Source organism: Pleurodeles waltl, chromosome 5 (genome assembly GCF_031143425.1).
Source record: "Pleurodeles waltl isolate 20211129_DDA chromosome 5, aPleWal1.hap1.20221129, whole genome shotgun sequence".
In the NCBI taxonomy this organism is placed as follows: Eukaryota; Metazoa; Chordata; class Amphibia; order Caudata; family Salamandridae; genus Pleurodeles; species Pleurodeles waltl.
This window is the reverse complement of record NC_090444.1, coordinates 431,258,422-431,273,342: the sequence shown is the minus strand read 5'-3', so window position 1 is coordinate 431,273,342 and position 14,921 is coordinate 431,258,422. Positions and strand designations below refer to the sequence as shown.

At 41.9% G+C, this 14,921-nt stretch overlaps 1 protein-coding gene across 4 annotated transcripts in view; it reads right to left on the bottom strand.

Annotated features, from left to right (window-relative positions):
* COMMD1 (copper metabolism domain containing 1) overlaps window positions 1-14,921 on the bottom strand; it is a 588,972-nt gene that overhangs the window by 431,134 nt on the left and 142,917 nt on the right. For all 4 annotated transcript variants that reach the window (XM_069234204.1, XM_069234203.1, XM_069234202.1 and 1 more), the window contains exon 2: window positions 1,583-1,864. In XM_069234204.1, coding sequence (XP_069090305.1) covers window positions 1,583-1,864 — 282 coding nt within the window. The remainder of the gene's footprint in view (window positions 1-1,582; window positions 1,865-14,921) is intronic.

The window sequence follows — 14,921 nt, the reverse complement described above, 5'->3', positions numbered from 1 at the left end:
CATGCAGCAAATGATCAAACAAACGATTATTACTCTTGTATTGTATGTACCACACAAACCACTGCCACATTTAGGATGAACACATAATAATTCAGCCCGACAAAGGAACGGTGAGTTGGGAAAGTAGAAGGTTATATCGGTGTGATTTTGTGGGGGGAGAAGCGATTTGGTCAGAACACCAACCTGGCAGTGGCGCAGCAAGACTGCTATGGACCTCAATGCAAGCAAGGAAAAAGCACCCCCCCCCCCTTTACCTAGTGTGGCAGACAGCTATAACTGGGGTGCAGTAGGCCCCTTGCACCCCCTCGGCCCAGGTGGCACCGCCTTGCTGCACTAATGACAGCTACACCCCTCCAGCCTGGGCCCCTGCACCCGTTCCTGAAAACCTGTGCTCAAATGACGCTAGTCCAATGATGGCTGAACCCTTACACCGGTTAACACAACAGCAATTGCAAGTATCCCGAGGTCCTGCTGCCCCTGGTCCAGCCCCAGGAGCCTCTAGACCGCAGACGCCCAAACCGATTACTGTCCTCTTCACGAGAACAAGCATCAGTCACAGAGACCGAGAGCCACGCATTTATTTTAAACAAAGTCACACGTTAATCCATGCATGTCCTGAAATTACTCTTGACTCTTGAACAAGAATGTCAAAATGTGTTGAATTTATCGGCTCAAATCCAGCCTTAAACCGGTCACCAAGGTGTACATTATTGATGCTCTCACACAATTACCTTTTCAGAGAACAGAACAGATGAGTCTTTCAATGTCAGTGCAGTGAATACCCCTTTGTGTAACTTTAGACATTAAGAATTCCATTCTGTTTTGTCATCAGAGATCCTAAAATACAAGTAGTGTCTCTCAATGCCCTCCACCCCGTCCACTGTGACCGAAGAACCCTGATACCCAAACCCCTCCCATCAGTCTAACCATTCTCGCGCAAGTGATTGGACTGCTAAACTTTGCACTTCAAATACCACCGCTGCTTTCTAAAATCTTTTTTTTTTTCTCACACACACACACACACACACACACACACGTTTTGCTCCAGAATCATCCCGGAATTTCACACAGCAGCCTTCAAAGATTGTCCTACCCCCTCTATAATAATAAAAAAAAAAAACAGCCTATCATTCCTGCATCCCTGCCTGATGTTGTGGATGGAGTACTGTAATAAATAATTGTAATTTTTTTTTATTTTATTTTTATTTCGGGCTTTTGCCAAGCATGACTAGCTACTCAGAGCGCTCATGTGGGCACAAACAAGTGAGAAGGAGCAGCCATATAGGCAAATGTGTCCCACTGAGGCAACTGTAATTCCACTATACACCGATGTCAAAACCTGAATCAAGCAGAAGTCCAATCCCCTGGTTATGAGGGTGATCCGGTCTTAAGTGTCTGTTTATGTGTCCCCTTTAGCCAGAGTATGGTGATACATAAAATAAGATGAATAATTACGAAAAATGTAAAGTAAAATGAGTTTCAGAATGATATCAGGTGTCAATATGAATACTTTAAAATATAAAAATGTAATTTTTTTCAATATGGAAATCTTTAATACTTGGCACCATATGTTTCTGCTTACCTGCCCATTTTTTCCCAGTTCCATCTCCACTATGGCCACAGGAGCGTTGACTTGATCCATGAAACGGGACTGTGACTTCAAGTCGACTCTCCAGGTCATGGCCCTCAGGCTGTTATCCCACCTGCTTTGAGTGATAAGACTCTCTCGGATTTTTGCCTTGTGGTTCTTCCAGAATTTTGCTATGACTGCAGCTTGCTCTGGTGTGATGCCACCTTGCTTTTTGGTCTGAGCAGTAAGGAATGCTTCAAGCTGGTTTAGATCCATGTCAGCTGACACAACAGACTGGAAAAAGAGGCACATTTTTGAGTAAGGAATTCTTTGACGCTTTACCAAACAACCAACCCCCACCAAACATAGATATTTTTTGCCAACCACACATAAAGGTAGTAAATGCATTTCAACAAAAAACTTTAATAAACGAACATCTAGGATGAGGGTGCTTTTAGACCGGAAACCTGTTACACCCTTAGGATGCATGTGCATTTGGACTGGAAGTGCCTGATGTCAGCACAGAAAGTTAGGCTGGATTGACTGATCCCTGTGCGTAAGAGAGCTGGCTGAGGGCTGAGAGGAAAAGAGGTCAAAAAGGAGCAGTACACCAGGTCTCCCAAGAAGTCTTCATGGAGGTGGCCTTGGGGGACATTTATAGTATTAGAAACCTACCTGGAAGTCCCAATGAAACCCTTAAATTAAAATAAGATGGACCAGGTGATCATTAGACTTACCAGTCGACCACCAGAGTCCATTGTTGGGCAGATTAAAACGATTAAAAGGAGGGTATAAGCCAAGGACTTCTACAGAATAGCCATCAGGTAGACTGAATGTCTGTGAGATTAAATTTGTGAAGCTATTTAGCTATCAAACATTCCATGGCCATTGAGCGTCTCGGAATGGAGACCCAGGACAGTCAACCTTTTCAAAATTGGAACTATTAAGATAGATATGGTTTTCTAAGCATATGGAAAAGTTATAGTTATCATAACTTGTCCACTAGAAAGCACAGCAGCAGGCTAGAACCACCAAAGTGTGGAGATGCAGAAGAATTTTGATGAACATTTGGAAATTTGTGTCACTTGAACAGGAACTGTTATGTTTTTGCGCCTTATATTAACCTTTAAGTTATTGATGACTTTACAACCAAGCATGGCAAATGAGTAGATACTAAACGGTCCACAGGCCTGAAACTGTCTTTTATATAGAGAAATGTGTGTCTTCTACAGTTTACAAATAAATAGAACATTACTGCGCTCAAAGTTACATCTTGTGAGAAGTTTTTCTTTTCAACTATCCGACGACCAAGCACTATGCAATTTTCAGGATATAACCCTTTTATAACCCTTTTACCAGTCAAAGTGCCGAGTTAAGGGAAAGAGTGTAAGCACTTGATATATGAAATAGCACTGACTTGCATATAAAACAATATACTTTATACATTAGGAGTTTGGTATTCATGCGGAGGTTTTACAAACCCCCACCAAACTTACTATCATTATACGAAGAATCATGCCGACAGATGCTCAGGAAACTGAAAGGGCGGGAGGCAATCTCTTGTTGGTAATGCATTATATAGCAGCAAGCTGTAAATGTGAATCAAACCAAGTCGGATGGTTCACTGTGGTGTGGGGCCCTTATAACGCCTAGGAAGAAAAGGTTCAGTTTGGCAAATTATATTGCTGAGAACCAGCTGGAGCATAGGAAAGAACATGATTGTCTGAGAAAGCGAGATAAGGAAGAGGTAGATACAGGCCACGAGTCAGAGACCCACACTTGAGCAAGACGCACATCGTCCACTGCACAAGATTCAATACTTACATATTCAACTCTACATGCTCAGTTGTGTCACAGAGGGTCACCCTACATGCAGAGAGGTGGCAGCAGAGACCAAACAAAATTACAGAGCAACTAAGACACCAAAGAGGCTTTCAATCTACCTCTGTGTCACAGACTCCATTTAAAGTGTGGAAGTTATAGGTCTACATGCATCAGGAGCAACCAGGGTCAGCCTATAGAGCCATCAGGCAGTGCCCAACATGCTGGTCTGAAAGGTCAGTGTGTGGGCCTGTATTTGGGCTTTGTGTGGAACTGTTTTATGGTTTGCTGGATAGTTTTTACTGTCTATGTCCCTGATACTAAAACAAACATTGCCTAAAGCAGGTTCAACTCTATGCAGTCTTCCATACTATGCAGAACATTTATACAGCATATCCTCGCAAGTTCATAACTGCCTCAATTTGCAAACTTGGGCTACTTCTTTATCTATCTAATTCACAAATGGGTCCAATTTTATGCTGGTGGCTGGGCCTGTTTTTCAGTCCTATTCCACCCCGGGAGAAAGCCATCCTACCTACAACTCTTGTATCCTAGATACAGACAAAACTAAAGTGATTATTCGTAGCACTTCTTTCAACCACATATAACTTGTCCCCGACAACAAGAGCGATGAGGAAGACTGGATACCAGCACAGCCATATTCATCTCACTAAAGCAGAAGGAAGAAATAAAATAGATAGAATAAACCTGCTATCCTAGCTTCAGTGGTGGGGATATTTGTTGAAAGCACCAAGGAAAATATTAGTGAAGTAGGCTGAAATCATTGAGTTACAAGACTCAAGAGAATGCTTTCACCTGAGAGAAGACATACATTTGTGAAGTACTTTAAATAGAGAAAGCAAAAGGAGCTATGATAGTGAAGTAGATGTACAGTGGGCCACATATGGAGTGGAGAAAGTGATCCTATTCAGGTGGGGGCACTGGTTCTAGAACAGAGTTACGTTACGATAATCCCAAACGTAACATAAGGCTGTTCATCAGTAACAAAATTTAAATATCAACAAAGTCAATAAATTTGGCGTTTGTATTTTGGAAAAGGTTTTCTAAAGGTTCAGTATTACAGAATAGCAGGTCTTCATGGCTAGAAGCAGTGCAATCTTCCATTGCACATGGAACAGATATGGCAGAAACAACAGTGGTTACAAGCTTCCACAACACAGCTAACAGGTGCAACTTGAGCAGCAGAAACAGCATTGCAAGCTTCTTTCACACAGAAGAGCTACAACATGGGCAGTTGTAGGGCACGCATTAAATAAATACACTTTGCCTTTGGGACATACTGGCTTTGCCAGTGCCGTCTGGTTATGTGGTGTATAGTTTGCAAGATGCTGTGCAACAAGTCCAAAAGAAAAAAAAAAAAAAAAAAGTGATGTTGATATTCATCTATAGCAGCTGCGTTATTCTGTAGGTGCACACACCATGCATGTGTGTGCCTACAAAAAATACAACATTTGTTTTTATATGTCAAATCGAGATGGTTTGGTAAATTACAGGAAATTAAATATAAGTAGGTCAAAAGTGCTTTTGTTACGGTGGGTGGGCCTCCCAAAAAAAGAAAATATTTAAAAAACTAAAAACTGTGTGTGATTGGAGGCAACAGAGAGTGGGTAGAGTGGGGGAAGCAACAGGGATTGGGCGGGGAGGGAAAAGAGAGAAAATGAATACACAAGAGAGAGCGATATGGAGGGCAGGTGGAAAATCAAATGAGTGAGAAAGCAACACAAAACGGAGGAGAGAGGGGTAGCTTGGTGGAGGGAGAAACATTCAATAGAGTGCTTGCAGTAAAGGCAGGACAGCAACACGAGTGCAGAAGGGCGGATATTTGGCAGGCTAAGAAGCCCACGAGGAAGAGAGCAGGAACACACATGCACTCTTGTGCAGCGCTTAAGCAAAAAGAAAGAAAACAGTTCCCTAAAAGTGAACAGTAGAAGGATATGAGACAGTCAAAGGATGGTAAAGAGGCAATGCTCAAGGGGAGGGACAAACACAAGATGGATCAAGATGAACAAGGAGAGCCATTGAGCCAGAAGCGAGCAAATGAGAGTGACAATAAAGCCAATCAATAGTAATCATCAGGCTGGCTGTAAGCCCACTGTAAATTCCCGATAGGCCCTCGTAGGCCCACAATAATTTTTGTCAAACTAGACAGCGTGTCCTGTCTTGTTTACCAGATCTAAAAAACTGCTTCAACGTTATAAAACGTATGTGGCAGCAGCATTTTTACACATAACCCTATTTTTCCTACTCTTCTGGCTTTATAACATTTGAACTTCTGACCCTGGCAGTAATACTTCTCCTCTACCTCTGCTCTTCATTAGCATTTACAGCCTCAGTGGCTTTCCTTATAAAAACCGGATGCAGCTCTGCTCTTCTTTTTTTGATCATGTTATCTAATTTTACACTCACAAATGAACACTGCTTTAATACTTTGCCCCTTGGTTTGGCCCGCCACCCAATTGGGTGAGGGATATGTCTGGACCATGGACCTTAGTGGAAGCCACCCTAGGGAACAGAACCTGGACTGGTCGGGAGTAAGGAGGGGGAGATAAGACAGGCAACAAAGTTACTATTCAAAGAGGGGGACACTGGGTCCAGCCCAGTCGTAAATGTAGTTATAGGAATGTGGCTGGCGGGGTGGAAGGTATTTAACCGTGGGTGCCTGGCACAGATCCCTCTTTCTCCTGGGGATTCTTCAGAGGACAGCTGCTGTTGAGAGGTGCTGCTGCTGCACAGTGTGAGGGAAGAGGTTAGGTGGGGGGGAGGGCTGTGGCATAGGGATTGATAGGATGCTGGACAGAAGGGATTGCGTGGATACAGACGGTGCTAGGGTAGGAAGGTGCAGTGGGTTTGGTGTGGGGGTTAGGGGGGCACTGAGGGGCATGCGTGAGGGCCCAGTGGATAGAAACAGCAATTGTAGTCGAGGGTCCACATAGAGAGGGAGGGCTGGCTTCATTGTGCATATGCGGGTGCCTATGACTGAGTCAGAGGCAATGCTGCAACACAGGCTGACAGAGATGAGCTCACGTTGGAGGTGTCCGTTTGGTGGGGTGAGCCACTTCTCAGTTCAGAGCCAGCTGATGGCACTATGTGGCTACCCTCGCTGAGCAGAGATTGCTTCTGGCTTGCTGACATTCTATCTTTTTTGGTTTAATTTGTGCCAGGTGTAGGATCAGTGGCGCTATTTTGTGCAATTGTCTTCATTGTGTAGCACTACAGTGGGAGAGTGCGACTCTGGCAAGTTTTGTGCATTGTCCTTGTCTGTGAGGGGGTGAAGGTGAGACCGAACGCCATGGTGCGTAGAGGTATCCGCTTTCCTTGCTGTGGACTGCCAGGGTTTCCTAGCATTGTCTGCTGCGGGTCATTGTTTCTTAAATGCAAATATTGTTGAGACGGTCTGCACTGGCGCCGTTTGGGTTCTTGGTGCCCATTTCACAGTGAAATTGACTCTACACAATTTTTTCCCCTGTGAAACTACTTTTGAATACAAAAATGGGTTTTTGAAACAAATCATAACTTAGCAATGAAATACAATATTTTGATAAGTACAGGATAAGTACAGGATGGAAGACGAATTCCAACTTACATCTCTGAACAAACAAACATTTACTGGCTGTTAAACTAGAGGCCAAAGTCCACGTGGATTCCCAAGGTTACATGAATGGGAAAAAATGGCTGCAAAGTAGTTGTTTGTCCACACCAGAGCCGCCAGCATCTGTCCTGCACACTTGCTGCAGATGTAGAGCCAGGCTCTATTGAAGCTGAATAGGAGACACAACCCTGTGAGATCCGTGGAGTTGAGCTTACACCCCCCCACCTTTTTGGAATATAGGGCTGGGTGGTGCTACAGCAGGAGAGTGTGATGCTGGCGAGTTTTTGTTCATGTCCCTGGCTGTGAAGGAGTTGTAAAGCTATTGGCGCGGTTCTAACACCATTCCCCCCTTTTTTTGGTGTTCCTGGAGTGTGTCGCCCTGATGAAGGTGCTTGCATAAAGCGATCAGTGCAGTTATTATGGACAGCACAGGACTGCTGTTTGCATTATCAGATGCGTCACTTTTGCTGTTCACCCACTAAGTGCCTTTCTGGGTCACCTTGATGCTGCTTCTGAACGTTGCGATGTCTAGCATATGCTCTTTCTCAGGTGGAGGACAGGGTTTCTCTGTGCATGCTTCGCTGGTGGGTGACTGCCCCACAGGGGGCCATGGCAGGGAGACAGTCGGTGGAGATGCGGGAGTTGGGGCAAATTTTCAGGCATTGTGGCATTCCTTCACAGTGTGGGGGTTTGCTCAGCATCATGGACAATGTAATGTTGCTTGTCCACTCCCCCATCTCCACCATGGTCGGTGACAGCAGGTAGGAACCTACTAGCAACGTGTTCGTTCCCTCGCATGGCTCCCATCTCAGGAGCAGAGGCTGTGCCATTTGCGTTCATGGGGTAGGTTAGTTGTTGTGTTTGCACCATGGTGACGATTCCTCTTCGGCACATAAATTAGGTAACAAAGCAGGGAGGGAGGTGGCAAAACTACAAAACCACATGCTTGCTCCAGATACTATCAGAACGCCCAAATGTCAACAGCTATTTGACTGGAAAGGCTAGAAACAGTCCTTCTTTAAAATATGGAAAGATATTCACAATATTTATCTCCCTGTGTGGGAGAGGTACATAGGAAAGACACAGCTTTGGACAAAGTGTTGTTTCCTTCTTTTGAAATCCGTATCTAATTTGAGAGATGACCATTAAACCTATTCCCAAATCTCATGTTTTAAGGCAATGAGTTTACGACCCACAACATCAGGTAGACAACAGAAAAAATTCATGCAGAAAAGTCTAACTTGACAGGTGGAAAAGGGTTTTTATGCAACATATAGCAATCTGTGTGCTTCATTAAGAAACAGAAAACATATTGACATAGGAGCCGGAAGAGCAGAAGCAGATACATCAACAGATAAGAGTTCAAATGCAGGACTGTGCAAAGGTGAGGGGATTTCCAGTAAAATTAGCTTTATAGAAGAGATGTCTGCTTCACATGGATGCCAAAGGACGAGGGACAGGAAATTGGCAGAGGTAGAAGAGGACAGTGTTCTACACCAGATGAGAAGTAATAAACAGAAGAGAAGCCTACATTCAAGAACAAACCACAAAGGTAGGAGCAAGGAAGCCAAGAAATAAAGAACCACAATGATATAAAAGTTAATATCTATGGATATCAAACTACTGGATATTGCCTTGGAACATTCTTTAATTATGTGGGATTGAGCTTTGCAAATGTACGCATAAATCATACTTGTGTATATTTTGCAAATTTTCCCCAAAGGAATCAAGAGAAGAACAAGGCAAGACCAATGATGATATTACCAACCAAACAAACAAAAGTCCAACTGGCACTCACAGTATTGGCAGAAAAAAAAATACTACGAGAACACCACTTGTCATTAGGGATGAACTTTTTTAAGCTTATAACTTTTTATATATAAACAAATTTGTTTTTTCTTTATTAAAAAACTACTGAACATAGTTATACCAAACAGCAAAAAGATTGCTTTCTGGACCAAGAGCTACCTTTCTGCCAGATATTGTGTAATTCCATCCAGTGGTTCGGGCACTATTGCTGTTCAAAATCCCTATGGAAAAATGAATGGGGAAAAAGCGTTTTGATGACCCCCCCCTCCTTTTCTCCGCCCTGCTTGACAGATCACCCTAAACTTTCCATACAGCAGCTCACCTGAGCATCTATGTTTTTGGGAAATGTTTGGAAAGATTCGTCAACCGGCTCCAAACATATAGGCATGAAAAAAAACTATTTTTCTATAGAAACTAGGTCCTAACTAGAACTACCCAGTGGCAACCACCACTAGGTTTAAAAAAATGTTTTATATATATATATATATATATATATATATATATATATATATATATATATATATTATATATATATATGTACACACACACACACACACACACACACACACACACACACACACACACACACACACAACTCTTGACTGCTCAGGAATCACAGTGTGTTGCATGTCTTTAAACAGAAACCACAAGCATGGCTCTGGAACGCTAATAAGTGCTTTTAATTCATCTAAAGAATCCACCAAGGCAAGTGGTTGATCAGTGAAAGATGAAACTCCATCTTGTCGCCTACTCATTTTAAAATTTACCGCGACTAATCCAGCAAGTACGCTGAGCGCTAGATTAATGTCTGCTCTCCACCAAAATTGATGATATCATGCAGTTTACATTATTGTAGGTTGTTTTTTGCTTGAAATTGGTTTGAATAGCACCGGATCTAAATATTGACTTGGGCTACCGAATCAATATATACGTTAAAGTGCTCTGACATCCCGTGCAGTACGGAAGCAGAGAACTAAATAAATAAACACAACCTTATTCGTGCTTTTCACTTGAAATCCAAGGTTTCCAAATTGCCTCATGTGTGCCAATGTGCTGAACGGACATGGTCCACGGAACAGCGGGCATCAGTGCACCACTGTAACACGATGTTTACATTGCGAGTTAATCTGCAGAAAGTATGCTACGTTGGACTTTTCAATGAGAGGTTTGTTGACCCTCAGGGACATTTGTGCAGGATGGGTTTAGAGGTTTCCCGTCTATAATTTGTTTTCAATATTCTATTGCTGAATAATTTTGTCTCAACATACATTTTTCTGTTTACTGAGATATTATTGACAATCTACATAGCTGCAGAGTAGTGGAAGAAAACAAAAAAGTGATGGATGGATTGCTTGTCCCCCAGTAATTACTCTGGCCCATCTTCCATCTGATCATTTTTATGATCACCATGCCACATCAAGCAGGAGCTAGCCTTATGCAAATGAGCCTATGATCTAAGAACTGCAAGGTCAAGCGCACTCTGAGAGGCAACACAAGCAACCCCAGACCAAGTTCAGACTATTTGAGCTTTGTCAGAAGAGTGTAGCTTGCGTTCTCAAGCACAAAGAGCACGCTGCCTAAGTCTAGGCATATGTGTCAAACTGAAGAAAATAAAAATGTGATGGTGAATTGCTTGAATTAATGTCTGCTACTGTTGATTACTTGGGCCGCAACCCAGTCCATCTTGTTCAGGTCCACCATGGCACCCGGAACAGGAACTAACCATATGGATGTGAGCCTTAGTCCTGTTCAAATACGCGTGCCCTATTAAAAACAATTTCTAGTACAGATCCTTTTCCTGTGCTCTTGGTTCAATGGGTATGAACAATCTTACAGACAAAGCCACCTCCACTGTCACCTTCGAATACTTGCTGTCAACTTTTTTTTTTTTTTAAACGTATTGCTCAGGTCATCCTTTTTTTCCCCAATAATATCGTTTATTTGCATTTATAGAAAGAGTCAACAAGAAAGAGCTTGTTAAGACAGTAGCAGCGAGAACATGTTTGAGTTGCAAATAATTACATATTTGTGAGTTTTGAAGGACGAATTGTTTGGGTGTGACTTGATATGATCACTCTCCTGTAGGTCCCAAACACTAGCAATACCAACCAAAACCAAGGTACAGAGAGAGGTTAGTTCAACCACCATGGAAAACCAGTTTCCCTCCCACAACTATGTTTATTTGATCACTTTTCCCACCCAACGTCTCTTCAGTGTCTTGTGCCAGATTTAAAGTACTACTTTTGTGAATGGGGTAAGGTGTTCAGATGATCCGTTACCAAATAACAGACTCATCAGAAACATTTCTTTAAACACTTTGTGCTCCAGCTGGAAGGTTAGCTCATTTTATTTGCTGAACATTTGTTCACTATTACGTGCCAATCGGCCTTATAGTACAATCGGATATCAGCTATCCTCAACCACCCTCATAAGACAGTATTTACCCAGTGCGACTCGTGGAGCCCCATCCCACCAGAAGAAGGAGCGCACCATGTCTGTCATCATCTTAACGAGCCTCTCCGGAGTCTCAAAAGGCGAATTCTGTAGTATATATAGGATCTGGAGTAGAACTACCATTTTGAAAATGGTCATCATTCATATAATCGAGATATGAATACCCTTCAAGTCAACCAGAAGAGTTTCAACTAGTGAATGTATATATGCTGAATGGCGCAGAGGTCACCATTGGGTCTCATATAATCATAACCAACAGGTATTTAAACTACAAGCTCACAGTGTACGCTGGCCTGCCAGACTGTCACCAGCTCCCTAACCTGTATTGGGAAAAGGATGGAATTTTCTCAATTCACCTTTACGCCAGAAAATCTCCCTAATATACCTATTATTTGCATCAGTCTGCAGACCACTGCAGATGCCACTCAAGTAGAGAAGATCATCCAGACAACACTTTATCATCGTGAGGCGCCTCCCAGCTGAACCTGTGAACCAGCAAGTCTCGTTGGATCTCCTAAGCCGAGTTTCAATAGCAAGGACAAACAAGAGAGCTGAGAGAAGCTATCCTTGACGGGTTCTCTCCGAATTGAAAATAAGAGGGGACTGTGTACCATTCACCCCTGTGATTCACCCCCACTTAAGACTAAAAATGTCAATATAAATTAGCCTCTGGTCATGCCTAGATTTTGAGTATTAAATGCCCACCAGTGCTTGGACAGCCTCTGTGTATTCCTGCACAGATGGAAAATCCACGACCAATCAACTAAGGACGTTCTTCTTTATACCATATCGCATGATTTCTGGTGGTGCCAGAGAAAGGTCCATGTTTGATAGGAGATGCTGTTCCATCTCTATGGAGTAGCATTGCCACAGAGCACCTAGCACTACTGATTTTGAAAATCGATGCTGCTCTACACTCTTCCCGGGAATTGCAGCATGACTCTTGTAGCAACATTGACTAATTTTAATCTAACCACAATCTCCGTTTCGGTAGCCAGCTGCGACTTTTTTAAGGTGACTTTAAAAGTCTGAAAAGTGACTGATTTCACAAAGATCGTTTTGCTGATTATATTAAACTAAGTGCTAAACACCTTTTTGAATCACATACAGCTCTAAAATCCACGGCTGTATCTGATATCTCCATCACGCAGACATTTTTCTAGGTCCACATTCCCTCCCATTAAAGCCTTACCGACACTCTTGGGTGGATTATTAATTTAACTGTGTCAGTAGCAATTTCTGTGGCTGTGAAAGAGAAGATATTCCTCCCTTAATTGGTCTCTACCCTGGTCTTAAATCTAAACATAATTTCATATTGCCTTCACGTTTAGGATGCTAGGGGTGAGTACCACACCAGAAAGCACTGATGTTTGCTTAAAAACCTTCCAATCACAAAGCGCGTTGGGAGGATTGTCACCTTGTTAAGCACTGATATCATCTATGCCTGTCTGATGCTCTGCTTGTGATGAGCTTGCTTTTTTGCCATTGGCTAAGTGAGCCAGCTACCTCTTTGTTAAGAAAATTATTGCTTTGCAGTTCAATTGTATATGATAATTAATTATTCTTTGGATTTTTTTTTTTTTAACTTTTTTGCTTGATTTTTGGTAATTTGCCGCTGTTAAAAATGTACTACTAATCCTTATGTATACTGTGCAACCAGTTCTGACCCAAGTAAGTGAAATTCTTCTTTGGTTTCAAATTATGTTATGTAAAGCCTTTCACTGCCTTCTTCACCAGGTTCATTTTTATAAAAAAATAATCCAAATTAAACAAACAACGTGAATAATAGGGAGAATAAAAATCGAGAGGCACAAACTCTGATAAAAGGTTTTCGAAAATAAAATCCACCGGTAACCCAAAAAGTGGGAGGCGTGGATGAGTAACGCAGTCATCGTTTTAATCTACAGAGAAACATAACATTGTTATTATTTATTATATCAACTCAGTCGACAACTTTCTACTCCTTTTGCCTCCAACAATCAGAGAAAAAGAAAATAGGGGACTCCCATAAACCAATTGTATTAGCACTTCCATTATACATAACTCATTATCCTAGAGTTCCGTTTTAACTTAAATTAACATTATCTTAATTAAGATGTCACTATTGTTTGATTGCCTTTCTTCTCTGCCTCAGGAAAAACTTGTAATCTCCAAAGTGGAAAATGAGCACGACCTTTAGTACAAATGTGAGGGTAACAGCAGAACGCAGGCTCGGGCAGCTGGCAGCTCACAGGCATGTTTCCATTACAAGGCAGAACGGATGTAGGTGATTTCTGTGTACCAAACAGAAGCGTATCTAAGAGCCAGTGCTTTTCACTTGGAAAGAAGGAGTTTACTTAATTATTGTGAAGTCCTTTCCTGGGCCGGATATTTAGTTGCCATTTTAATTCGGAAAATGTACAACCCAGAGCTTCACCCAATGGGAAAAAGTATGCATTAATTAGCTTAACACCGAAGGGCGTGTTTTCCTTTTTTTTATCCAAAACGCCTTTCCGGTGGGACTGTATTGTGTGTTTGCTACTCAAGCACTGAATACATGCTAATGTTTCCAAACAGTCCACTGTTCGACAAAGCTAAAACCTGTGCCGAGATGCCCTTGGCTTCCGTGGTCATAACATGCATTGACTGGCACATTGGCAAAGTTAACTGGTCTCAAGTTAGGCCCTAGCATTTTGGCTTTGTCAAGCTCTATTTTATTTTGCTATTTTTTCACTTTTTTTGTTGGGGAGCTACTGGGCCATTCCCAACTAATATAAAAAATAATTTTTGTTTCTTAAAAAAAAAACACCCATTGCCATAATTGTCCCCGGAACTGAAGGAAACTACTCTGGATGCGGATGTGCTCTTGTGAACGGGCAGAATGACATCACTTCCAGTAAAGTTAGTTGAACACTGAAGTGGGCAGATTCACTGCCTTATCTGTATACTATAATTGGTAGAAGAAAAATATGAATGACAACAGCAGACCAATGAAAAAAAGAGAGCTGGCTGAGCGCCTCAATGTTTTAGTTTACTGAATAACATTTTAATAACATTAAAAGGAATTGACTAATGCCAGACATAAAAAAATAAAAATAAAATAAATATCTACTAACCAAAAACCAGTTTACAATGAGTAAATGGACATGCAGATGGTTGGTTGTGTATAATCTGCTCAAAGCATTATTGGTGAATAGACAAGTTGCAAACTATGAGTGTCTTCAATACAAAAAATGTCTTATTTTTCACCATAATGTATGTCATTTCTGAGTCCTGTAGCTTCGTACAGTGTTTGAAAAACCATGCACCTAATGCAAAATTTGGAACTCGGCTGCTTTGAAAGTCTAAATCTGCTACTAGACCAAATTTCCTCTTCCAAAAAAACAATCAGGCAAACCCATGTCCTTAAATATTTAGAGTGTACAACGGAAATCTTTAGGAAATTCAGGGGTGGTGAAGAACATGTTGGTGGTCAAGGTGTCGGCCACGGCTCTCTCTCTCCTTCTATACAGCAAATAGGAAAGTGCAGTAATTCTATGTCAGGACTGGAGGCAAGGGTTATGCATTTCTTTCTTCACTTTTAATGGTTCAGCAAGTTCAAAGTTCAAACATCCCCAAATAAATACGGTAAACACTACATATCCCATGATTCCAAAGAACATCTCCATGGCAACCATA